This window comes from Macrotis lagotis, chromosome 7 (assembly GCF_037893015.1).
Source record: "Macrotis lagotis isolate mMagLag1 chromosome 7, bilby.v1.9.chrom.fasta, whole genome shotgun sequence".
Lineage (NCBI taxonomy): Eukaryota > Metazoa > Chordata > Mammalia > Peramelemorphia > Peramelidae > Macrotis > Macrotis lagotis.
Genome location: NC_133664.1, coordinates 44,222,396 through 44,249,663, shown reverse-complemented (window position 1 = coordinate 44,249,663; position 27,268 = coordinate 44,222,396). Strand labels below are relative to the sequence as shown.

Sequence of the window (27,268 nt, the reverse complement as noted above, 5' to 3'; positions counted from 1 at the left end):
CTTGTTTCACTCCTAATCTTATTAAGGGCAGCTAAGGTAGTGCAGTGGATATAACACTGGTTTTGGAGTCAGGAGGAGGAGAGTTCAAATCCAACCTCAGACACTTGACACTTACTAGCTGTGTAGCCTTGGACAAGTCATTTAACCCTGATTGCCTTGTATCCAGGACCACCTCTAGTTTTCCTGATTCATATCTTACCACTGGACCCAGGTGGCTCTGGAGGAGAAAGTAAGGCTAGTGACTTAGCAAGGCTTATCTCCATTACAAATAATGCTTGCTGATAGTTTTAGGTAGATGCTTCTCATCAGTTTAAGGAAAAATTTATACATATACTTTTGAGTGCTTTTAATAAGAATGGAGTTTGTCAAAAGCTTTTCTGCATCTGTTGATATAATTATATGATTTTATTACTTTTGTTATTGATAAAATCAATTTTGTTAATAGTTTTTCTTCTGTTAAAGTATATTTGACTTCTTGGTATAAATCTCACTTGTTCAGCATGTATAATCTTCATGATATATTGTTTTAATCTCCTAGCTAGTATTTTATATAGAATTTTTGCATTTTTATTCATTAAAGAAGGTAGTCTATTATTTTCTTTCTCTGTTTTTGGTAGGCTCCTTCTTTGCCTATTATTCCAAATAATTATTTAATATTTGAATTAATCTTTAAATGTTTCATAGAATTCATTTGTAAGTCCATCTATTCCTGATGCTTTTTTTAGGAAACTCATTTATGGCCTATTCAATTGCTTTCTCCAAATTAGTTTTACTTAGCTATTCCATTTCCTTTTCTATTAATTTAGACAGTTTATGGTTTTGTAAATATTTTTCTATTTCACTTAAATTGTTAACTTTATTGGCATATAATTGGATAAAATAACTCCCAATACTTGCTTTGATTTCATCTTCATTAATGAAATGTATTCGCCCTTTTCATTTTTGATACTAATATTTTGGTTTTCTTTTCTCTTTTTTTAATCACATAAATCATTGGTTTAATTTATTCTGTTGTTTTTTCTTAAAACCAATTTCTAGTTATACTTATTAATTCAGTGGTTTCTTTACATTCAATTTTATTAATTTCACTTTTAATTTTTATGATTTCAAATTAGGGATTTTTAATATGTTCTTTTACTTTTTAAAAAATGTGCATAGTTCATTAGTCTGTTCTTTATTGATCTAGGTATTTAAAGAAATAAATTCTCTTGCTTTTTCTGTATTCTATAGGTTTTGATGTGTTTTTTTCATTATTATCACTCTAATAAAATTATTTATTTTCCTATGACTTGTTCTTTAAGTCACTCATTTTAAGATGTGGTTATTTAGACTCCAATTATATTTTAATCTGTGTCTTCATGATCTCTTATTAAATATTTTATTGCATTATGATCTGGAAAGGATGCATTTAATGTTTGTGGTTTTCTGCATTTAAAGATAATGTTTTTATGCCCTAATATATGGTCATTTTTTGTAAAGATACCTTGGAGACCTGAGAAAAGTTAGCTATGATGTTCCTGTGACTTTTCATTTTGGGATCTTTTTCAGGAGGTGCTCACTGAAGTAGTTCAATTTTTATTTTACCCTCTTATCTAAAACTACTTAATAATCTCATGAACTGTAGTATCTAGACCCTTTTTAAAATCATAACTTTCTATAGTCAACAATTCTTATACTATCTCTGTTCAATCTTTTCTACAGGTCAGTTTTTCTAATGAGATATTTCACATTTTCTTCTATTTTTTCATTCTTTAGATTTTGTTTTATTATTTCTTCAAGTCATATGAAGTCATTAGCTTACCCCTGCCAATTCTAATTTTTAAGGAGTTATTTTCTTCTGTAAGTTTTTAGACTTCTTTTTCCTAATTGGTTAACTTTTTTCATAATTTTCCTGATTTTCTTGCATTCTTATTTTTCCCTCAATCTCATATTTAATTTTTAAATTTAAATTTTTTTAAGTTATTCTAAAAACTTTTCTAGGCTTATAAAGATTTTCCTTTTTTTGAGAATTAACTGTTTTAATTTTACTATCTTCTAAATTTGGACCCAGATCTTATCTATCACTGTAGTAGCTATCTGTGGTTGAATTCTTCCTCTTTTTCTTACTCATTATTATTTTTAATTTTAGTGGATTATTTCTTATTTAATAACTTTGTGTTAAGAGTCAGGCTTTGAGATGTGGGAGAGGGGGATGTTGCCTTGGACCTCTTGGCACAGTTGTTTTGTAAGCTTTCTCTGGGGGCCCAACCTTGAGTACTCCTCTCCTCCCTTGAGTTGTGGCAAGGACCCCGGCCTTATTTCTCCACATCAGCTCTTATTTCCTGTCCCTTCCCTTCTCTAACTGCAACCTTAAGTTCAGCCCCCTGCCCTGGAACCAAAATCAGGGAACCTGTTCTTCTGTGAGTGCCCACAACCACAGTTCTCTGACCCTACTCATTGGCATCCTTCTTCCTAACCCATAGCCATAGCCTAGACCATGTCTGGCTTAATGTTCAGAGCCAATGGGAGGCCCTATAATATTCCTGTCATCCCTGTTCAATACAAACATTAACTGTGAGGGGAAAGTTTCTGATACTTGAAGCTGAGGCTCTAATGAGACCCCCAGCTGTACCCCGAATTCACCCTAGGGTTTTTGTTTATTGATTCAGTGGGATCTGCCTGGAGGTGTTTGCTCTTTACTTTGACCAAACCTCTGACCTTGGAAGTAGGGTATTTTCTGAAGTTCTTTCAAATTGTCTTCAGAGGACAATGTTGTACCCCCCCCTTTAAATTATTTTTGACTAGTTATGCCTGTGACTTAAAAGCCAGACCAAGGGTTTCATATTTTATACTAGAGGTAATAGGGAGTCATTGACAATTTTTGAAAATAGAGAGACATGGCCACATCAGTATTTTATCAAAATGAGTTTTCTACAGGGTGATTTGAAGAGGGAAAAGAATGCAGAGAGGAACAGTAATTAGATAGAAACTGATTATTTAGGTAGAGGATGATAAAAGCCTGAACTACTTTGCCATTTTTAATTTTTTTCAGCCACTACCCAATTCTTAATTTTCATGGCTATTGTATGATACATCTCATGGAAACAGTTCACTTGTAGAATGAGAATTTAGAATAACAATAATAATGATAATAACAAAAGCATTTAGAATACTTTTAAGGTTTGCAAAATATTTTGCAAATTTTATCTCATTTTATCCAATTTACAGGAAGTTCATTGTTGTGGATAGGATGCTGGATCTGGAATCTGGAAGAGTCATCTTCCTGAATTCAAATCTGGCCTCAGATACTTCCTAATGGGGTGACCCTGTGCAAGTTACGTAACCCTGTTTGCCTCAGTTGCTCCTCTGTAAAATGAACTGGAGAAGGAAATGGGAAACTAGTTAGTATTCTTGCCCAGAAAATCTCAAACAGGATCATGAAGAGTCAGACACAACTGAAACAACTAAACAACAACATCCATTTTTAGATTCAATGCTATTGCTTCTGATCCGAATTTAGCAGTAGCTTAGCTGGTAAGATATTCTAGGAAGCAAGATGTCCTTGCAAATTAATTATTATCTGACACTTTAAAGGACTTTGGCTGAAATATTTTCAACGAGATGTACTTTTGAGAGAAGTATAAATTTTTCTCTCCCAGATTCACTAACACAGATCTTCAGAGATGAAAACATAATTTTCCTGATTTACATTTGCTTATATTCAAGTTTTCTTGTCTTAGCAAAAATAGAGTTTATGTTCATCCTCTCACATTTTTCTGTGTCCTCCCCGAGGTTTATGATAATTATTAATACTCCCATATGGTTCCTTATTATTTCTTTGGTATTTATGGGTATCTTATGTCAGTTCTTTCTGATTTAAGCACATTTAATTATATACCTTGATCTTTCCTAATATAGCTTTCCTTATCAATTAAATATTTATTTCCATTGTACTAAGCTCTTTCACAAGTATTAAAATGGACTTATTTAATATTTAAATCTTTAAATTTTCAAAATTTTAAATCACCTTTTTCTTGTTCTTACATTAAAAAAAATTGAACTTCTCAATCTTTTCAAACTTGGTGAGCCTGACCCATAATGTTCTCCTCTCTCCCCACTAAGACTTTACTCTCCTCTGTGCCAAATATCCCTCACTCCTTCGTTTTGCCCTTCTGTGACATTATATGAAGACTCTTCATCATAGTTGTTCTTCTTGTTTACCCTCATAGAAAACTGCTAAGGTTTTCAGCAGTACTGTTCTAGCCCTCATTTTACAGATCAGGAAATAGAGAGATCAGTGACTTGCTCAGGGTCACATAGCTAGCAAGGCACTTATATGGTAGGCCAATGTGTCATTCTGGATTCTTTTCCTGGTAATTGCAACAAATGTGTTCTACTTTCCATAATATTTCAAGCATTCTTGATTTTTACAATGGCATCACTTTGTAAAACATTTAGCCGAATTTAGAAATATCAGTAGATTTTTTTATGGAGAATGAATTCATATAGTATCCATTTTTATAAAATTTTAATTTAATTTTAATTATCAGATCCAAATTCTCCCCCTCCTTCCACCCCTCCCCCCACTTACGAGAAGGCAAAATCTTATTCATATGAAGTCATGCGAAACATATTCTCACCTGGGGTGGTTAGGTGGCACAGTAGATACTCTTGGAGTCAGGAGTACCTGAGTTCAAATCCGGTCTCAGACACTTAATAATTGCCTAGCTGTGTGACTTTGGGCAAGTCACTTAACCCCATTGCCTTGCATAAAAAAACCCAAACCAAAAACAAAACATATTTCCACCTTAGTCATGTTCTGAAAAAACAAAGCAAAAAAAAAATAAGGAAAGGGAAAAACTATGCTTTGATCTACTCTGTGAGACTAACAGTTCTCTGTGTGTATTTGAATAGCATTTTACATTATAACTCTTTTTAGAATTGTATAGATTATTATATTGATCAGAATAAATGAGTCTTTTACAAGAAATTATCTTTACAATATTGCTGTAACTGTGAAGATTGTGTTTCTAGTTCTGTTCACTTAATTTTGCATCAGTTCATTTAAATCTTCCCAGGTTTTTTTTTTTTTGCAACTACCCTGCTTATCATTTCTTATGGCACAATAGCATTCCACCATACAACATCTTATCACAGTGCTTCAACTTGCCTAGTTAACCAGTCTAAGGATGTTAACAGTAGTAATTTTGAAAGGAAGGATAATATTCATAAGGATGCAAAAAGATGGTAGATTTCCCCATAATGGAAATCTTTTTTTAATATTCTTTATTCTTTTCCATTTATATATAGATAGTTTTGTAAGATTTTGAGTTCCAAATTATTCTTCCTCCCTTCATTCTCTCCTCCTTCTCCACATAGCAAGCAATCTGATATAGATTATACACGTATAATCATATTAAACATATTTTGTCCTCACTTGTATTGTGAAAGAAAAATCAGAACAAAAGGGGGAAAACTCATGAAAAAGAAGAAACAAAAAACAAATTAAAAAATAAGATTCCATAGTTCTTTCTCTGGATATGGGTGGATTTTCCATCACAAGCCTTTTGAAATTGACTTTGATCACTATTGCAGAGAGGAACTAAGTCTGTCCTATTTGATCATCACCCAGTGTTGCTGTTACAGCATACAATGTTCTCCTGGTCCTGCTCGCTTTGCTCAGTATCAGTGCGTGGAAGTCTGTATGGTTTTTCTGAAATCTGCCTGCTCATGATTTCTTACAGAATAATAATATTCTATCATATTCATATAACCACAACTTGTTTAGTCATTCCCCAAGTGATGGACATCTCCTCAATTTCTAGTTCATTACCACCACAAAAAAGAACTGCTGTAAATATTTTTGTACATGTGGGTCCTTGTATAGGATGTGAGAAGTTGTTCTTTGCAGAGTTTCTGCCATACTATCTTTCAGTTTTCCCAGCAGTTTTTGTCAAATAGTGAATTCTTATCCCAGAAGCTGGAATGTTTGGGTTTATCAAACAGTACATTATGATAGTCATTTATTAGTGTTTGTTTGTGTATTATTTATTCCATTGATTCACTGTTCTATTTCTTAGCTAGTACCAGACAGCTTAATGATTGCCACTTTATAATATAGTTTTAGATCTTGAAGGGCTAGGCTGAGTTTTTACTTAGGCTAGATCTTTAAATTGCTGTCTGATTCCAGTTTGAACCTCTCCAGGTCTCAGATGTTAATTCCTCAAAGTCTTAGAATTAACGTTGATTTAAATGAGAACTTAAGATTTATTGTCACAAAAATAACTCATGTTAGTAAATAATATTCTAGCATTAATGCACTATAGCATTTTGGGGAACTCTTAGTTATTCCTGGGAAGATTCCCTATCAAAATTGATTGTTCTCTTGTCGGGGTGTTTGAGAGAATGGCAGAGTAAGACCATATGGTGCCATTGAGTTGTCTGGAATTCTGTTTGTTATGTAACCTACATTAACTATCTCAAAGCAAGCATGGTTTGCTCTGTGGTATACCTTTTCAAACTCTTGAATTATAGGTTGAGGCCTGGACAGACCCTTTCAGGCCCTGTGGTCCAATTCTGGCACTTTATAAATGGGAAATTGAAATACAGAGAGGCCCAAGGTCACACAAATAGTAAATGGAAGAAATGGAACTCAGCCATCCAATCCTCCAATCCCACTCTCTCTCCTGGATTCAGACTCCTGTGGTTGTGTGCTTTCCCCCCAGGTCAAACTGAAGCATATCGTTAAATCTACTTTGTTTTCTGTTTTGCCTCAAGGTTCAGAATGTGCATTAAATACTAACAGTTTAGTATAAATCACATATATAATGAAATAGATGGCATAGTGAATAACAATGCTCACTTGGAGTCAGGATAACCTAAGTTTGAATCTTGTCTCAGGCATTTGCTTGCTCTGTGACTTTGGACAAATCATTTAACCTCTTCCTATCTCAATATTTTGCTTTGTTTTTGTTTTTTGTAAAATGGAGAAAATAGTACCCAACTCACAAGGTTATTGGGAAATTAAAGTAGATAATATATGAAGTTTGTTATAAACTTTCTTAACTGTGCTAAGTAAATATTAGCTATTGCTGTCAATATTTTTATTTCCACTGTCATCAGTGCCCTGAGTGACTTGTCAGATAGTCAATTAAACTGATGGGCTAATGGAAATCTAAGCAGAGTCTGAATCTATAAGTATTTCTTTGACAAGCCAACTCTTTTCTTGAACTATCTGATGGTAGAATGAATAGATATTATGGTCTAGATGGATTTCATTTTTTCACTGTAATGATCTGAGCCAGTCTTTATAATGCTGTTTTTTAGGTTGTGGACTATATCCTCCCACCCTTGGTCTCTTTGGTCCAAAGTCAGAATGGTAAGTAGAGACACACCAACCAAAACGTTCCTAAAGCCCACATTTAGTATTTATTAGTCGTCGGTGTGGTCACATTTTGGACTCATTTTCTTTCAAGTGGAATGGAGACTCTTCAGTTTGCGGTTGTTGTCAGAATCCACATCATTGCTGGTCAGCCATGAGGTTGTGAAGGAGGAAGAGGAGCTGAATTCCAACTCCAAGCTCCTGTCTCTTATCAGAGATGTTCTGCTTCCTCAGTAAGTATTGCCACCTTGCTTTGCTAGAGTTAGCAATACCTTCTTATTCAGAGATCTTCTTGATGAAATCAAACAATCTAAGTAAAAGGCTAAAAATAATAACAATAACAGAATGTCAGTATGTCAGTGCTGATAAGGAACTCAGAAATCCATGACCAGTTTTACTTTTCCATTTCATAAGTTGGGAAAGAGGCCCAGAAATGGTGTCATGGCCACTTAAGGTCACATTGACCTAGAACCTTTGTGTCCATGTTTTGTAATGTAGTGTGGGGAATTAAGATGGTGAGCAACTATTGCTCTTTGCAGGTCCAAAGGGAAGTTCTCTATGGTTTCTCTTCAAAAGGGTACAGTTTTTGAGTTCTTCTCGTCTGCAATAGTTTTAGTAGTGGTAGAGGCGGGGAGGGGGTTAGAGTGTTTGTGGAGAGGGAAGAGGTAAAATTGCTCTGAATATATTCATGGCCCTGTCTAAATGAGGGTCATCACTAAGGACCAGTCTCTGGATTTTCTATGGGTTCCAGTATTAGTCCTTTCTGTGCCTTTATTGTTCTAATTAGAACAATTAGTTAATGTTCAGTCTGTGACAATAAAAATCCTGTAATAGCTATAGCTATACTAGGATTATGGTCAGCTACTTGAAATACTTTTTTGGGGGGGGCTTTTTTTTTTGCAAGTCAGTAGGGTTAAGTGACTTGCCCAAGATCACCAGCTAGGTAATTATTAAATGTCTGAGTCTGGATTTGAGCCCAGTCCTCTTGACTCCAGGGTGGGTGCTCTATCTATTGCACCATCTAGCTGCCCCTTACTTGAAATACTTTTGAAAGAGACTTGTGGTTAGGAGAAAACTGCATGGCCTGGGCGGGGGGTGACCCTGAGTTCTTGAAAACTGTGCCAACAGAGTATAAGCTCTGAAGACTCCATTGTGCTGGAAAGGCTACAAGTCAGAGTGTCTGCAATAGACCAAAACTGCTTTCAGTAGAACATCCTAGCCACACAATGAGAGGCTCAGAATGACTATGAATTTTCATAAAATGAAAATGCAAAATGGAATCTGTCTTCTTTGGCTCTCATAAGCATCTGTAGTGATAGTGGTAGAGTAATAGAAGATAGGGCAAATGATGCTAAGCTTCATACAGTTTCTAAACTGTCTGTAGACATTTAACTGTGAGAGATCCTTCTTTAGTAACCTAAAAGCAAATCTACTTAAAAGGAATTAGCCATATAAATAAATCTTGAAGTTCTCAATTTTCAATGAAATCAAAAGATTAAAGGATATTTCAGCCAAATGGGAGCATAACCCACAAATTCTCATTTGAGCAGCAATAAAGAAGTTGGTAGAGTGCACAATGAATGTGTGAATGCAGTATATAGATAGGTCTGTCTTTTTGTCTGTCTGTATACACATATATAGGTAATTACATACATGATCAATATGAAAATTTCTTTCCTTGACTCTACCAGTTTATAGCAAGAACTTTGTTTTTTGGGAAAGAGTCAAAGGGAGAGTAGGTAGATATTTGATGATTAAAAAATATCAATTAAATTTAATTTTTAAATAGTATGACAAGATGCCTGAAGGAAAAGATAGTGTCAAAATCTAGCTCCCTTCCATCATCTCAATAGTAGAAAATAGTAAATGTACACAAAACAACAAATAGGGTATGAGAAAGATTTTATCACAAGGAAAACCATCAAAAATTCAGCATTGAGAGTACACACTATGAGGATATATGTTTTAGGGAAAGTGCAGGGCCCTGTGGTCTACTATTACACTAATTACCTCTTTTACCGACTAGAAGGAATGATAGGGACTAGTTCTGGTTTTCTATCCAAAGAGACAAATCTCGAATTAGGGAAATTTACCAATGAAGATTGACTCTGTCCTTACAATTTAAAGTCTTTGATATTTGTCTAGAGTACTATGAGTGTTTATGACTTGTTCAGGTCCTCACAACCTGTTTATGTCAAAGGTAGGACTTAAAAGTAGTACCCAATAAGGAAGTATAAATGGATTATATAGACCTAATGATAGATTAACTAGAAATATGCTAAATTATGACTCAGTTAAGAACAAATTAAAGAAATGATACATATGTGGAAGAGAAAGATAAAAATGCTAGATAACATCAAAATTTATGCAGTGCTGCTAATCTACTTAGAGGAAAAATATTTTGGAACAAAAATATTCATTATTTGCCATAAGATAATCATGGGACTCATGGGATATCAAACACAACAATGTTCAAACATTTCTTCTTTCCTATTAAGAAGTATAAAAGTATCGGAGCTGAAAGTTAGATGTGCCAATCATTGTTAGATTGTTTTCCTTAACTGTTTTTTAAAAGAAATCTAATTATATATTGAAAAATGCTAGTGTTGGCAAAACAAAATATATCAAGAGTTTTTAAAAATAAAAAAGTTAGGAGATGTTGAACCAAGCAAGCAATCAAATAACAACAAAAATGAAATTGGTTATATTTTAAGTTAGAAAATGACTTGTCATCACTGTGCAAGTTATTTCTGCAGTGTGCAATGAAAACACCAGTTGTTACAGGAACGTTCAAAACCAATAATATATTAGAAGAAAGAAGAAAATGAGATGATAGATAGCTGTGACTAACAGTTTCAGCATAATTTATACAGAATGTTGATGCCAAAGAATGGGAAATGAATAAGAGAACAGACAATGGCTTAGATTATCACCAGTTCCCAAAGAAGTTTTACCACTGCAAATAAGTTATCACAAGCAGGAGACAAAAACAGATATAGACAGCAAACATTTAATGTGCTTGCCTAGAGGAAAGATTTGGCAGCCAAGGTCAACACAGGTTTAGAATCTAAAATCATTTGTGAAATCTTATGAAGAAAGAGGGTAGGACCACTTCATAAAACAGTAAGAATTAAGTGAAGGGAAAAACCAATATGTAGAAAAGTAGGCAAGAGATTCAATTAAGGCAGATGAGCTTGAGAGAATTTAAGGATGAGCCTGGAAAAACAACAGATTGATAAAGTATAAGAAGTTCTATGATGATTTCACTTTTCTTCATCAGTAATTTTAGAACCATCATATTTGGACTCTTTTGAAATTAGTCTTTCATATATTGCCTAAATCTTAATAGGTGGGGAAAAGCAGACTATGTTTCCTTTGGACAATTGTAGGAATGTTTCAAATTCTGTCTCTCTCTTATTGATCATTCACCTTTTTTCATTGATTATTAGGCCCAAGTTTGGAAAGTATATAAGTTTGGGTTTTTTTCTGGAGCTCTTCTATTTTCCAGAATATTTGCATTGCCTTGTGATATTCAGGTTTCCTTTCCCTTGTATTTAAAGGTGATCCTTCTGGTCAGTTACAGATTGTATTGTCATCGAAACTGTAAATGTGACTATTATGTTTTGAGTAATTTATTTTCTATGTTTGGAAATTTAGACAGTTTTCTTGTATTATTTCTTACATTTTAGTGTTCAGCTGTTTTTTTAATCATGTTCCTCTGAAAGATCTGTGATCATGAAGTCATTTCTATGCATCCTGTCTTGAATTGAGTATATTTTGCTTGAGTCATTCTCTAGTTGACAAATGGTGAAAGGATAAGAAAAGGCATTTTTCAGACAAAACAATCAAACCTATTTATAAGTCATATGAAAAAATTCTCTAAATCATTATTGATTAGAAAATTGAAAATTAAAACAGCTCTGAAATACCACTACACACCTTTCAGATTGGCTAATATAATAGAAAAGGAAAATGACAAGTATTGGAGGGGATGTGGGAAAATTGGGACTAATGCACAATTGGTGGAGATGTGAACTGATTCAACCATTTTGGAGAGAAATTTGGAACTCTGCTCAAAGGGCTATAACACTATATATATATATACATATATATATATATATATATATATATATATATGTATATATGTATATATTCCTTGAACTGACAATACCACTACTAGCTCTGTATCCTAAAAGGATTTTTTGAAAAATGGAAAACGGGGGGAGGGGCAGCTAGGTGACACAGTGGACAGAACACTGGCCCTGGAGTCAGGAGTACCTGAGTTCAAATCTGGCCTCAGACACTTAATTACCTAGCTGTGTGGCCTTGGGCAAGCCACTTAACCCCACTGCCTTGCAAAAACCTAAAAAAAAAAAAAAGATGAAAAATGGAAAAGGTCCTATTTGTACAAAAATAACAGCTCTTTTTTTAGAGGCAAAGAATTAGAAATTGAGAAAATGCCCGTCAATTAGGTCTTTGCCAAAAAAATTGGGATATATAATTGTAATGGAATATTATTGAGCTATAATGACAAGAAGGATATTTTCAGAAAAAACCTGGGAAGACTTATATGGACTGATACAAAGTAAAAATGAGCAGAACCAGGATAATATGATAAACAGTATTAGCAGTACCAGCAATATTGTATGATGATCAAATGTGAATGACTTAGCTATTCTCAACAATACAATAAATCAAGATAATTACAAAGGACTCATGATGAAAAACACTATCGATATAGAGAAAGTACTGAGATGATATGAAAATATATTGAATCATATTATTTTTCACTTTATTTTTACATGATTTTGGAGGAAGGATTTATTTTTTCATAATGACTAATGGGGAAATATATTTTGCATGATTACGTGTGTATAATCTATTTCTTATTTGCTGTCTAAGGGAAAAGGGAGGGGCTTGAAGAATTTGAAACTCAAATTTTTCTTAATTTATTTCTTTATTTTTGAATTTTACAATTTTCTCCCTAATCTCACTTCCCACCCCCCCACAGAAGGTAGTCTGTTAGTCTTTGCATTGAAACTCAAAATTTTTTAAAAATGTTTTCCTTTTGCATGTAATTAGAAAAAAAACTATTCACAAAATACACCAAAAAATAAAAATATAGTTTGCTTCACTACAGAGCTTATGTTCTCTTTTTCACATTGCTTTTTTGCTTCTGTTCTTCCATGTTATTTGTGAACACAATATGTTTGTATTATCAATTACTAAATTCTTTTTCCTCTAGGGAGAGATTTACTACTATGGATTCATTTTTTTTATTCTGTAATTATCTCTGCTGTGCTGTGTTCTTCTATTTGTTTCCTTTTAGCTTCTTTCAAGAATCTTAATTTTTCTTAATTTCCTATTCAGGAACTTCCAACTGGGCTTCCAGTGATCTCTTGGGGTTAGATAAGCCTCTCAACTTCATCACTTATTGGTTCAATTGTCCTTTGTTTAGATGTTTTGGTAACTTTTCTATTTTAATAGTTGTGCTGATATGCCAAACTTTTAATTAATTTTTCTTTTTCTTGAGATCTTTGGTAACTTCATTCCTTTTTTCCTTATATTCCTATTTCTCACTTTCTAACTTCTTTCTCTTATATAGCCAAGTTTCTGCTGCAAAATTATTCTAACCTCCTCTCTCATTGGGGAATTCACTTTTTATTAATCTTACTCCCTGCTCAGAGTACCTTCTTGGGGGTGATCTCATCTGGTTGCTAGTTCCCTTTTCTTCCATCCTGGTGCAGTTTCACACATGCTGATAGCCTACCCCAGTTCCCTCTGCTCTTGTATTCTCTGACAGAGTATTGATGTAACTCATTGCTACTTAGGCAGAAAGATCATGTTTTTCATTACCTTTTTTCTATCCATTTATTTCAAGAGAGGAAGCAGAATGGAGTTCTGTTGCCTATTTCCATAAAGTGAAAAAATAAAGACAGGGACAGTATGTTTTAACCAAGACTGCCATAGCTAGAAAATTGCTTGAGTGGATCCCAGAGCAGAGACTTTTGGACCCCATTGTGCTGCCTTACCAGATATTAAGGTCCAGTGATGAAATGAGTGTTGAACAAGCAATATAATAAGTATTGTGCTTTAGCCATCTCTGTTGTTAATTCATCATGATATTACTTTGTTGGGTTTTTTTAGTGAACTTATCTACTTTATTCAGAATTTCTCCATTTGCCATAAGGGCAACTAGGTGATACAGTGGACAAAGCACTGACCCTGGAATCAGGAGGACCTAAGTTCAAATCTGGCCTCAGAAATTTGATATCACTAGCTGTGTGATCTTGGGCAAGTCAATTAACCCTGATTTCCTTAAATCCAAGACTATCTCCAGTCATACAGATCTATATCTGACCACTGATCCAATTGACTTTGGAAGAGAATGTGAGACTTGTGACTTATCACAGCCCCTCTCACTCAAATTCAATTCAAGTATTTGTCCTGGCATCATCTGATGCCATGGTCTTCTTCCAGAACAAAGGATGAGCATCATTATCATCATCATCATCATCATCATCATTATTTGCCCTAACCAATGGCTTCTCATATGGATGGTATGGTGCCAGCTGCTGGAGAACCTCTGTTTTCTTGGTGTCAGTTATCAGGCCAAAATTAACACAAGTGATAGAGGATAGAAGCAAACCGTTTCATCTCAATATAAGAGGCTACATTGAGTGAATAATCATCTTTAACAAAAGATCATGCACTGTCTCTTGCTCTGCTCTAGTCTGGGCTTGTAGCTTTCTCATGTTAAATAGTTTTCCACCAGTGGGAGCTAACCTTGATGCCATTTTTCCTCTTGTTGAGGGTGTCAGACAATATCACTGAAAATATGTAAAAATAAACATGGGCATAAGTCCTACTTTACTCCATTGGTGACTGGAAAAGTATGGAGTCTTAACCTTTGTTCAGAACCTATGTAGGCATGTCATCATGAAAATGGGATACAATACTGATAAACTTCTCTGGGCAGCCAAATTTTGTCATGATTCTCCATAAGTCCCCATGACATTGTGTACTGTTCCTGACATTTCTCCTGGAGATGTCACTATGTACACCATGTTGACCATTTCTTTCAGAAGCCACATTGACTCAACCTATTAAGGAGGATTCCAACAGGAATGTTGCAGTAATGATTAGGAGAGAGATCCTCCATGATTGTCACAAAACATCTTGTTCCTTTACCTTTTTAGAAACAGACAATGGAGGCTTCCTTGATCTCCTGGGAGTAACCTTCTCTTGCTATATTACCCATTAAAGTTTACTTACCTTGGCAGTACACTTTCCAGTAGGTCCATATAGATAATGAGGTTACTGCACTCATTGCTAGAGCTAGCTCAGTGCTTAGGAGGGTCCAAAAGAAAATATGGGAGAGGGGATGGAAGTGTGAAGGCAGAATTTCCCAGGAACTCCTTCCCCCTAAAACTTCCAAAGTCATCAAATTATGAATCTAGCCAAAATTTAGAGGGGCAGAACCCACAGAAAGACTGAGTGATACAATTTCCCAGTCCAAGATAACTTAGAAGATTCATGGGAAAGGTGTGTTTCACCAGGACCAGGAGTTGGAAAAAAAAAAACCCTGGCCATAGTGTAGCCCAGCCTAGCCCAGGGATCACCAGGAACAATTTGAAGGGATGGTGAGAGAACTCTGCTACACCAGAATGAGTGTGGAGTGAGGAGCACCAGCCACAGAACCTGCAGCGAGAATCGGGAGAGACCAGCCTGCACCTCCAGCCCACAGACGGTAAGGGGGTCATGGGAAAATGCAGAAGTCTCTCTGCTCTTAGGGCAGGACTCTGCTGTTTACCCACCCTCAGATCCACCTTGCAGTTTGACCTTCCATATTGAGATAGCAGGGGTCCTCCTCACAGCTCCAGGGTAGAGGGGAGTGCCTGTAGTCATCTACATATCAAAGCACAGGCAAGAGAGCATAAGACCTTAGAGGAATAAAGGTCCCAGTGGGGTATCCCAAAAAATCCCCCAAAGCCTTGAAAGTGCTGGAAATTAATCTTGGGCTGAGGAAATGAGTAAATAACAGAAAAAAGAAGAATCTGACCATAGAAAATTACTTTAGTCCTATATCAAAACAGATAGTCAGATGATGACAAAATCGAAGCTTCATATCCAAAACCTACAAGAGAAATAGAAAATGGGCTCAAACTATGGATGAACTCAAAAAAGACTTTTGAAAAGTAATTAAGGGAGATGGAGGGAAATTGGGAGGAGAAATGAGAGTGATGCAGAAAAATCATGAAAACCAAATCAGCAGCTTAGTGAAAGAAATACAAAAAAAAATACTGAAGAAAATAATATGTTAAACCAGTTTAGGCCAAATGGAAAAAAGCAAAACAAAAGGCAAATGAGGAGAAGAATGCCTTATAAAGCAGAATTGGTCAGTTGGAAAAAGAGATAAAAAATCTCTCTGAAGAAAATAACTCCTTCAAATGCAGAATGAAACTAAAGGAAGTCAATTGACTTTGCAAGAAATCAGGAAGAAATAAAATTCTTCCAAAAAATCCCCAAATTAGAAGAAAATATGAATTATCTCATTGTAAAAGCCAACCGACCTCAAAAACAGATCCAGAAGAAAAATTTAAAAATTATTGGGCTATCTGAAAGTCATGACCAGGAAAAGAGCCTAGACTTCATTTTTCAAGAAATAATACAGCAAAAATTGTACTGGGAGGAAGGGAAAGGAGAGGAAGAAGGAACTAAGAAGTTTCACATAAGAGTCAAGAAAAAAGCTTTTTCAATGGAGTGGAATGGGGGAAGGGGGGGGGAATGAGTGAGCCTTCATTCTCATCAGAAATGGCTCAGAGAGGAAATAACACAAATACTTTATAGGGTGAGGAAATCTATCTTACCCTAGAGAAAAATGAGAAGAAAGGGATGATAAGGGGGAATGGGGGTAGGGAAGGGGGGAATAGGAAATAGAAGAGAGGGAAGATTGTGGGAGAGGGTACTCAGATACAACACATTTTTGGACAGGGTCAGGATGAAAGGAGAGAGAAAATAGAATAAGTGAAAGTGGGGAGGAATAGAGTGGAGGGAAATACAGCTAGTAATAGTGACTGTGGGAAATATATTGAAGCAACTTCTCTGATGGACTTATGATAAAGAAGGCAGCACACCCCCAGAGACAGAGCCATTGGAATCTGAACACAGACTGAAGTACATTTTTTCTCTCTTTCACACTATTCTTGAGGTTTCTCATCTTCTTGGGGGGTATGTTTACTCTTATAACAAAATTATTGTAATATAAAATAAATAAACCAAAATCCTAAAAAAAAAAAAAAAAGAAAGAAAATATGGGAGAGAAGAGTTAATAGGCTTTTACCAAACTGAAGTTCTACAAAGCCACTGTGCTGTATGCCTATGAAACTTGAACTGTCTGCTGGTACCATGCCAGGAAATAGAATTGCTTCCATTTGAATTGTCTTAGGAAGATTTGAGGATTCCCTGACAAGATAAAGTACTAGACTCTAAGGTCTGCCCTTCAGCTGAACTGCCATGCATTTAAACACTCCTTCAGAGAATACAACTTTGATGGACTGGCCATGTGACTAGAATGCCAAATGCACATTGACCTTAAAGATTTTTTTACAGAGAACTTGCATAAGGCAAACACTCACATAGAGATCAGAAGAAGCAGTACGCGGACATTCTAGATACCCTTGTGAAGAAATTTAGTATTGATTATGAGACATGACAGATAATGGAATGAGGTGTGCCCACCTCACATAAGGCTCTGTGCTCCATGAGCAAAGCAGAATCATAGTTGAACAAAGGTAATGTTAGATGCATAAAGCTACAGACATCTTCATTCCAAATGTTCAAATGGACTATTTGTGCCCAACTTGTGGTGAAGCCTTCCAAGTTCCTATCAGACTCAACTGCTACATTTGAACACACTGTTCTTTTGCCCCAACATTGTGATGCTGGCCTTCTTCAAATATGAAAGATGAACAACAGTCTTCTTGATGTCTTGTAGAATTATCTAGAATTGCTTTACTCTTATATAGAATTCCTATTTTGGGGAATTTTAAGTTTATAATAACTGGAGAAATTATTTAATCCTCCATCTTAATGCTACATTACCCATAAACTCTTGGAAATTGCACGATGTTTTTAATTATCCTAATTTCTCCTTGAAACAAAGGCATATTTTAATATCAAAATTCTTCTTGTGTGAGTCATGACATATACTGTCTCCCTGAAGAAATGAGGGACATAGTAGATATGAGTAGGTTGCAGTATCATATCAATGAAGAAGTTTCCAGCAGAAGTATCATCAGGTCGAAGTATGACGAACAAGATAGGTCAGTCATGACATGAGAACCACCTAGCACATTGACTAGGTACAATAGATACTTAATAAAGGCTTGTTGATTGATTAAAGAATCTCAGAGGATGACTATAAGTCATTTAAATGCAAACAATGCTAACAGGCAGCTAATTTCAGATTAAATATAATGATCAATCTTGATTCCAAAACACTCTTTCCTTCTCCGGTTCATAAGTGGGTGAGTGAAGGTCTCTGGATGCTATTACAGATTTTGACAGACTATTTCCTATGTCTTTTGGTTTTGCTCATCAGTTTTTCTTTGTAACAACAAAAGGATACTATGAAATGACCTATAAAAAACATAGGCATTGAAAAAAATAAAAAATATTTTTATAAAAAATAAAGGATAGAATGCAGTGAATAAATAACAGTTTCCAATTAAAAGTAAAAATAAAAAGGAATGCAAAACATTCTAGCTACCATATTTATGTCAAAATCTTACTGCCCCATTTCTTCTAATTAGTTTGATTTGCATTGATGCTGACTAGTGAAGTAACTCCTATTCCTTTTACTTTACAGTTCATAAAGAACAGAATTCCTCAAATTAGTCAATCAAACAATTATTGAAATACACAATGCTTTACTCTCATATAGAATTCCTATTTTGGGGGAGTTTTAAGATTTTTGTAGTAACTGGAGAAATTATTTAATCTTGATGGTCACATAACCCATAAACTCTGGGCAACTGCACAATGTTTTTAATTACCCTAATTTCTCCTTGAAACAAAGTGTACACAGTGCTGTCTTAGGCACTGTGGTTTGGGCGGGGGGGGCTCACCACCTCCATAAACTCTGTTTACTAGGTGGAGAATGTACCAACTGGTGAGAAAGATAAATCTTTCCCTTAGAGACATGCTGACTTGATTAGAGCTGTGGAGAATAGGTCAGATTTGAATTGGTAGAGAAGGGGAGTGAAGATAATCCAGGGAAGAAATGAAGTGTAATCAAAAATCTGGGGATGATAATGCTGAGGGATAATTAACTGACTAGCTTAGTTGGGGCAAGAGACTTTGTATTTTCAGATCACTAGAAATTAGGTCAGAGAATTGGGGGTGGTTTGGGAGGGGGGGAGAAGAGGGAAAGGACCTGAAAGAGACCTTCCTGGATCTGGACCTTGTGGCGTGGTCTTCACAATCAAGGGAGCAACTTGATCAAAATGATTCATTTAGAATCATCAGTTTTCTGGTTTGAAGAATGTCCTGGATTGGGAAGACCAATTTTGAACCTGATGCAATGGTTTATAGTAAAGAAATTGGATCGGGGAATAGAAATAAGTTGATAGGAGAGGTTTAATTAGAAAAAAAAACCCAGGATATGCTCAGAATAGAAGAGGAAGTCAAAGATAATCACTATATTTGTGACTAGGAACATGATGAAATAATAAGAACTACATCTACAATAGCTACTACTTCATAACCCTTTAATATTAATAAAGTGTTTCACATGTTTTATCTCATTTGATCCACTCAACAACCTGGAATGGAGTTGTACTTAATATCTCCATTCTACAGAAGAGGAAATAGTCACAAAGATGTTAAATGACTTGACTAGAGTCACAGGTAAATGTCTGTGACCAAATCTGCCCTCGAGTCTTAATGATTCCAAAGGCTATGCTGTGCTTTACACCACCTTTGTAATGTTGTATCTGTGGAAGGAGTCGAGCAAGGTGGTGAGCAAGTCAAGAGTAAGGATAAGTTCATGGTGGACATATTGATTAGGAAGTAATAGGAGATCATTTGAGTGAGAATGTTCAGTAAACAGCTGGAGCTTTGTGACTACAATTGAAGAAAGAGATAGCTATGGGAATCATTAATGTGGGAGGTAGAGTGAAAGCGATGCTTAAACTATTGGGACAGTCGTAATTGGTCACCAGGCCTCAGGTCTCTTCCCACTCTAATCCATCTTCCACAGGACTGCCAAATTGATTTTCCTAAAGCACAAGTCTGGCCATATAATTCCCTGGCTCCCTGTGACCTCCTGGATCAAACGTAAAATCTCCAATGACTATTTAAAACTTGACACCAGCCTCCTTTCTCTCTCCAGTTTTGCTACACATGCTCCTCTCCACTCCCAGTCCAGTGCTAATTCCATTATGCCACAAGGTCTTCTTGTTGTTAGAGAACCAATTTCTGAGGTTTTATTTTTTAATATTTTTCTTTAACTTTGAGTGGCATTTTTTATTGAAAAAAATTTACTGTTATAAATATTCTCATGGCCATTTGTTGTCTATGTCAGTGAAGTATTCAGCATATTTTTCCTCAGGAAAAATAATTACTGATTTTCTCTTTATGCCTTCAGTGTGACCTGTAAAGCCACTAGGGCCTTAATGACTCAGTAAATTATTAAGACTTTGGTTCTTGAGAGAGCACTGCATTCATTACCAATGAGAAAGTATTTCCTTTTAGAAATTGGAAATTTATAGTTCCCATTACTGCTAGGAGGTTGCAGACACCATAGGAGTAATAGGAGACCGAAGTTGGGCTTTGGGGCTTTAGTTCTTTGTTGGAAGTACTAGTAAAAGCCAGATGATTCAGGGGAGCATCTCTCCCGGAGCCCTCACCAGGAGAGGGAACTGAGGAGTGAGTTGAGCCCACCTGGTGGGGGCTGCCAAGATGTCAAACTGGGAGTTCCTTCACAATGAAAAGACAAGTTTATTCTATTTGGGGCCATTTCTCTGCCTCTGTTGATGACAAGTAACTATCTTAGATATTTGGATATCAATAGGAAATTAGTCTAATGAAGGCCTCATCTCCTCGCCTTGTCTTTTCTTGTTTGTTTTAATCAAAACAGACTGCTCAGAATCAACTGATTCCTACAGGGACAAATGTGACTGCCTTTGGATTGGTTGTTTCCCCCCACAGGGCTGCAAGTTCCTGAAGGAAAAGGAGAGACACCAGCCCAGTGCCTAGCCCCCAGTAGGCCTAGGCCCCCAATAACATCTCAAGATGTATGCTGCCACAAACACCTACTTTTTAAGCAGTAAAATTCTCCTAATTGTGTTAAACAGCAATGAATAGCGTGGGCCCACATTGTAAGAAATGGACACCCTTGGAATAAGAGGGGAACAGTGCTGCCTGATGAAGCAGTGTTGGACTCAGGGTTACCCCCTCCCCTGGGGCCAAAGTCTGGCTGTCTGTGCAACTCTGGAAAAGTAGCTTCACCTCTCTGGTCTATCTCCCCATCGATCTCAGCTCATAGGAGGTGCTTCCTCTGTGTTTTCCATTCATTCATTGGAGCATTTAATTCCTAGGGTCACTTCTGTTGGAGTTGTTTGACATCTTGGCAGCCCCCACCAGGTGGACTCAACTCACTCCTCAGTTCCCTCTCCTGGTGAGGGCTCCGGGAGAGATGCTCCCCTGAATCATCTGGCTATTACTAGTACTTCCAACAAAGAACTAAAACCCCAAAGCCCGACTTTGGTCTCCTATTATTCCTATGGTGTCTGCAACCTCTTAGCATAAATTGATTACAATAACTTATGGTCAGCTAGGTGGTACAGTCAATAGAGCACTGACCTTGGAGTTAAGAGGATGGAGTTCAAATCCAGCCTCAGACACTTGGCACTCATTTTCTGTGGGACCTTGGGCAAGTCACTTAACCGTGATTACCTCCCATCCAGGGCCATATCCAGTCATCCTGGTTCATATCTGGCCACTGGACCCAGATGGCTCTGGAGGAGAAAGTGAAGCTGGTGACTTAGCACAGCTCCTTCTCACTCAAATCCAATTCGTGTGTTTGTCATGGCATCACCTCCCTGATGTTTTGGTCTTCTTCAAGAATGAAGGACAAGCATCATTATCATCAACAATAACTTATGTAAGAAAAATATCTTTTTTTGTTGTTGTGCCATTGGGGCTAAGTAACTTGCCCAAGGTCACACAGTTAGATAATTATTATGTGTAATAATTTGAACTCAGGTCCCCCTGACTCCAAGGCAGGTGCTCTATCCTCTGTGCCCGCTTACATACCCCCCCAAAAAGTGCCTTAAAAGGCAGTGTCCTCTGCCCTGAGCAGCCCATATCTACAAGGTTTTCTTTAGTTCTTGGTGATACATTCTTTTGGAAAGGTCATATTAATAATCTGGAGAGTGTGCAAATGAGGACAACTGGGGTGGTAAAGAACATCTGAAGAAGACTCATTATTATGTCGTTTGGTTTTGTGTCCAACTCTTGGTGACCACTTCTGGGGTTTTCTTGGCAGAGACCCTGAAGGGGTTGGCCATTTCCTTCTCCATCTCACTTTGCTGATGGGGAAACTGAGTCAAACAGGAATAAATTACTTACCCAGGGCCACACAGTTAGGAGACATCTAAGAGCAAATTTGGAAATTGTTCATTTGAATTTAAAATTTCAAAAAATGTATTCCTGACTCTAGGCCAGGTACTTTCTGCACCCTGGCTGCCCAGAGAAGACTCAGGAGGACATGATGGTGGTCTTAAAATGTCTGAATTATTGTCATGCAAAAAAAAACATTGAGATTTGGAAAAGCTTGGAATAGTGGATAAAAATTGAAAAGGGGACAGGTTTAGGCTAAATGAATTATAACAATTCCCAAAATGGACTGGGTGGCCTTAGAATGGAGGGAAAATAAAAAAACTAAATGGAAGTCTTTATGCAAAAACTGTTAAACAGAAGATCCTTTTGGGGGTGTTTGTAGAATTAGAAGATTGCTGAACTCTCTTCCAAAGGTTTTGGACATCTCCATACTAACAGCCCATGTGCTGCACTGTCATCCCCAAAATAGGTAAAGAAACAGAGAGACTTCTCAGATCTTGGTGGCAATTGTTGCAAATGCTTGGAAAAGAATTGCCACAGATGAAACACCAAAATGATTGTGATTTTTGTTGGTGAAAGGGGAGAGTATTAGTCATTTATCATTCATTTATGAAATTTTTAAATTTTAATTTATTTATTTTATTTTTTTATTTTAAAAAAAGAACATACTAATGGACATTGAATTCTGTTTCTGTCAATCCAAAATCATTTCTTGAAAGCTATTGATGCACTTAGTGTTATTTTGTGCCTATTACATATATTTTGGTATTGGTATATTCCATATACTTGTTCTTTTTCAAAGAAATAAAGTTTTCCTTTGCAATATTATGCTGTAACTTCCTTAGTCATCCCCAAGTAGTTGAACATTTGGGCTATTTTCAGTTTTGCTATTATAGATAGAGCTGCTATGAACATCTTTCTGCAAATTACTTTCTTTTTTTTCTTTTGAATAATTTCCTTGGGGTAAAATCCCCAAAGTGGAATCACTGAGCCAAAGGGTAGGAACAGTTCTTATAGTTCTTGTTACATGTGGTCAAATTGCTTTCCAGAAATATTGAACCAATTTTTATTGCCACCAGCAAAGTATAAATGTATTTTGTTGACCTAGTACCCTGCCAACACTGAATGTTAGAATTTTAATTTATTTTCACTGGTTTAATAAGTATTTAATGGTACCAGTATACACAGATTATTTTAAAATGCGTTGCCTTATATTTGGTCTAGTTTGTATGTCCTTAATTGCTATTTGGGACTGAATTTTCACAGGTACTAAACATTTCTTTTTATGTAAGGTATTTTTAAATTTCTTTGATCATTTAGTAATTGGAATTTGGGCATTGATCACATATTTTTTGCATTAGTTCTTTGTATATTTGGAAAAGGAAGCTTTTATCAGTTATATTTATCCTGTGTTTTTGACAACTTTTTATTTTACTTTTTATATATTTTAATAATAAAATAATATTGAGATTTAAGTTTTATACACATTTATACATATCCATGTTATTTTTAGATTATATCCTTCATTTCCTTAGACTCAAAAATTTATCTCCTGTTTTATTGATGGAATAAATAGTCCATTCTGTTTGGCAGTCTTTTTACCCATCTGGAATTTTTGTTAGATGTTCTAGTAATAGCTAGAATTTATATAGTATACTTGTATCTCAAATAATTCTTCCCCATTTTGATATATAGTTTTAACCATAAATTATATTAAAGAGTATTTTTTTTCTTCATTTTTAAACTCCTTATGGTTCATCTGGCAACCAGATGGCAGTGAGTAAAGTGCAGGACTTGGATTCAGGAAAACTCAGTCTCAAACATTTACTAGATGAATCATCCTGGGCAAATCATGTTAACTTTATTTAGCCTCAGTTTCCTCTTCTGTAAAATGACGGGGTTAAAATTACTCAAATCGATGATCCTCCGATTATATATTGTTTTTTATAGTAATTTGAATTTATTTTAAGAATCTCTTTTCTATTTTTTTAATCTTTTTTCATAGCTCCTAACCCAATATTTTAACATTGATAATTGTCCCTTTTAGTATGTTTTACATTTGGTAGAAGTCTATGACCATTTTTTTTTTGTTGTTGTTTTAAATACTTGCTTGAATTCTGACTTGCACATAATTTCACTATCTGCTTGTTAAGGATCTTTTAAACATCCTGAGGGACTTTAGTACTATTGTCTTTACTGTTACCAGTTTTCTTTGCAAAGGACAAGGTAGGTACATTTATTCATGTCCCCTTATTTTTCCTATTAAGACTTTCTCATTTCCTTTGAATAAATCTTGTTTCTCCCAGATTAAATTGATATTTAGACATTTAATTATTTTTCTTGATATTATAAAAAGAATTTCATCTTTATTCTATATTTGCAAACCACAATCCTGTTGTATAGAATGTAGCTGATTCCTTTAGCTCCTACATATTGTTAATGGGCTCTTGACCCATCTTATCCAGTGTCTTCTGAGTATGGCTTATTATTATCTCATTCTCCTCCATCATTCTTAGGGACTCTAGTTTTCATAGAACTACAGAATTTTTTTATTGGGAAGGAACCTCGGAAGTCATTTATTCCAGCCTATCCTTGAAAAGGATTTTCTAGTACATCCAGACTTTGCTTAAAGACTCTCTACATTCCATGTATAGTAAATTGTATTTTTAAGGATTTTTTTAACTTGGTATCAAATCTAAAGTTCATATTTTTCTTCCTTATCAATATGATTTCTCTTCAGATCTGCAGAATTTCATTTTTTTTTCAGCATTTCCTTCTCCCCCCCCCCCCCCTCCCACTCACTTGCCTTGTAGGGATTTTACTCTATTGTTTCCTCTAGACTCTCCATCTGAATTCTTTGATATCTTTTTTTTTTGAACCTAGGCTGAATGTCAGACTATGCCTGACTTTCCTGATCTTATCTGGGAGGGTGAGGTCACTTCTGTCCAAGGTTCCCATAATTTTTATCCCACTCATTCTTCTTTATTAGTGGAATCAGAACCCTAACAGATCTTTCCTTGTTAGTTCTTTTATCTTTTAAAGTGGGGAAATTAATTTTAAGGCACATAAAGAAATTATTTGCTATTATGCTTCTAACATAAATAAAACTAATAATAATTAGTTTTGTTTAGGTAGTTTGTAGTATCCCTGGTATCAAAATTGCTTTTATTTCTATGTCCATTAATCATCATCATCCAAATACTGCATCCCAACTATTTTCTCTTATTTTCTTATGTTTCCCTAATTTCCCTAATTTTAGCAGACATTTTCTTTTTTTTTTTAGGGTTTTTTTTTTTGCAAGGCAAATGGGGTTAAGTGGCTTGCCCAAGGCCACACAGCTAGGTAATTATTAAGTGTCTGAGGCTGGATTTGAACTCAGGTACTCCTGACTCCAGGGCCAGTGCTCTATCCACTGCGCCACCTAGCTGCCCCCAGACATTTTCTTTCAGGGAAAGTCTAGTTGTTTGGAACTATATTTGAGTTTTGAGTTTTATCCCAAATCTTAGTAATGCCTATGAAGCTAAATTTGCTTCTTTACATTAAAGCTTTCATTTTGCCTTGCTCATTGTGCATCCTTTGTGTATTTGTGTTTGTGTGAGGCCATGGATTTTACTACTGGTTACTATCTTTTTTATTTCCTGTGAATATCTGGGTGTCTTGGTTCCTATTTTTCCTTCTTTGGAACTGTCTTTATATTACATAGCTTGGTAGATATGTAAAGGCAGTGCTCCATTCTTTTCAGTGTAGATTATATTTGACAGATATCAGGCAAATAGACTCTTACCAATCTCTCTTAACTTCACCTGATCCATGGCAGTGAGCTAGACATTTCTGTATTTTAACACATTGCTCCATAAATCCTTGTGTCATTCCCAGATTTCCCCTTCTTAGTCAGTTGTTGATGTCTTAAGTCGTTTGTTCCCCACTAGGTTTCTTTTCTTTAATTGAGCATCTCTGAAAAAAAATTGTAAACAACTCTTGTGAACTGTAGTTTCTAACCCAAAGCTTTGTAATCTTTGGCAATTCTGTCCATTTATATTGACGATTCTTCTGGCCCCCTTTGTCAAAGTCCCTCATTTTTCTCATCTCTAACCCTACTATGACTGTGTATGCTCCTATCCTTCCTCTGACCCACCATTCATTGCCCACTTCCAAAATCCCACTCTCTTACCACAGCTTTAAATCTTTCTTTCCTTGTCTCATTGTTATTAACATATTCTTTGCCCTTATTTTGACTTTCATTTACTTTCATTTCATGTTTTTCTCACTCCAGCTCCTTACTATCTTTTCATCATACTCATGCTATTCCCTCCCTTGTTACACCCCATCTCTTATCCTTTTAATTCTCAAATCTGAATAACCCCACCTTCCATTTTTCTCTCCTGGTCTGCTGTTCTAGAGGAGATATTGCAGCTAAGTCTAATTCATTCGAAGTGAATGCTTTATGCTTTAACTTCAACTGGATCTTTACCCTGGCATAGTAATTCATTTGTTTTATCATATTTTAAATTATAATATAATACATATATTTATTGAAATCTATTTAATTTATGTTACATTCCCAATTCTTCCAAACTTTTCCAACTTCCTTCCTTTACCCATTTTTGCCCCTATACTCATGGTTCACTATCACTCTATTTTTAAGATAAAGCTTACTCATTTTCTCATCTCTAACCCTCAAAACTAGTTGATTCTCACAATTTTCCTCCTAATCTTGAGTATTAGAGGAAGATGTACCTTTCCTTCTTGCCATAACTAACCTATCCAAAAATTTACCTAAGGCTAATCGTGTCCTTTGTCCCCTGGCCTTCAGTTTTCTGCATCTGTCAGATCTTTTTTCTCAAAAGTCATCATGCCTTAGCTCTTGTACATTCACAATTATTCCTTTCCATTGACTTCTTCCCATCTGCATAGAAATGTGTCCAAGTCTCCCCAATTCCATAAAGACACTTTTACCATTTCCTTATAACCTAAGAAGCTACCTATCATCACAGCCTTTTTTCCTCTTTGTTGCCAAACTTCCTGAATAATGGTCTGCAATCTCAATATTCTACTTCCATTGCGATCACTCTCCTAGAACTGCTTGCCTGAAGACCACCAATGATCTCATTATTGTAAACAACAGGACTTTTTTAGATTTCTCTTGGCTTCTGCAGTGTTTGATAACTGTTGTTCTCTCCTTTGATCCTGATAGTTGGGTCTAGTGAGAATACATCCCTTTCCTTCTCCATCTCAGGTGGATCCTTCTCTATGTCTTGCCCTAACCTACATACTTCATGACCC

At 35.7% G+C, this 27,268-nt stretch overlaps 1 protein-coding gene across 2 annotated transcripts in view; it reads left to right on the top strand.

Annotated features, from left to right (window-relative positions):
- The window catches only part of ULK4 (unc-51 like kinase 4), a 730,095-nt gene that overhangs the window by 283,649 nt on the left and 419,178 nt on the right, over nucleotides 1-27,268 (top strand). For both annotated transcript variants that reach the window (XM_074195881.1, XM_074195880.1), the window contains 2 exons: nucleotides 7,306-7,357; nucleotides 7,455-7,593. In XM_074195881.1, the coding sequence (XP_074051982.1) occupies nucleotides 7,306-7,357; nucleotides 7,455-7,593 (191 nt within the window). The remainder of the gene's footprint in view (nucleotides 1-7,305; nucleotides 7,358-7,454; nucleotides 7,594-27,268) is intronic.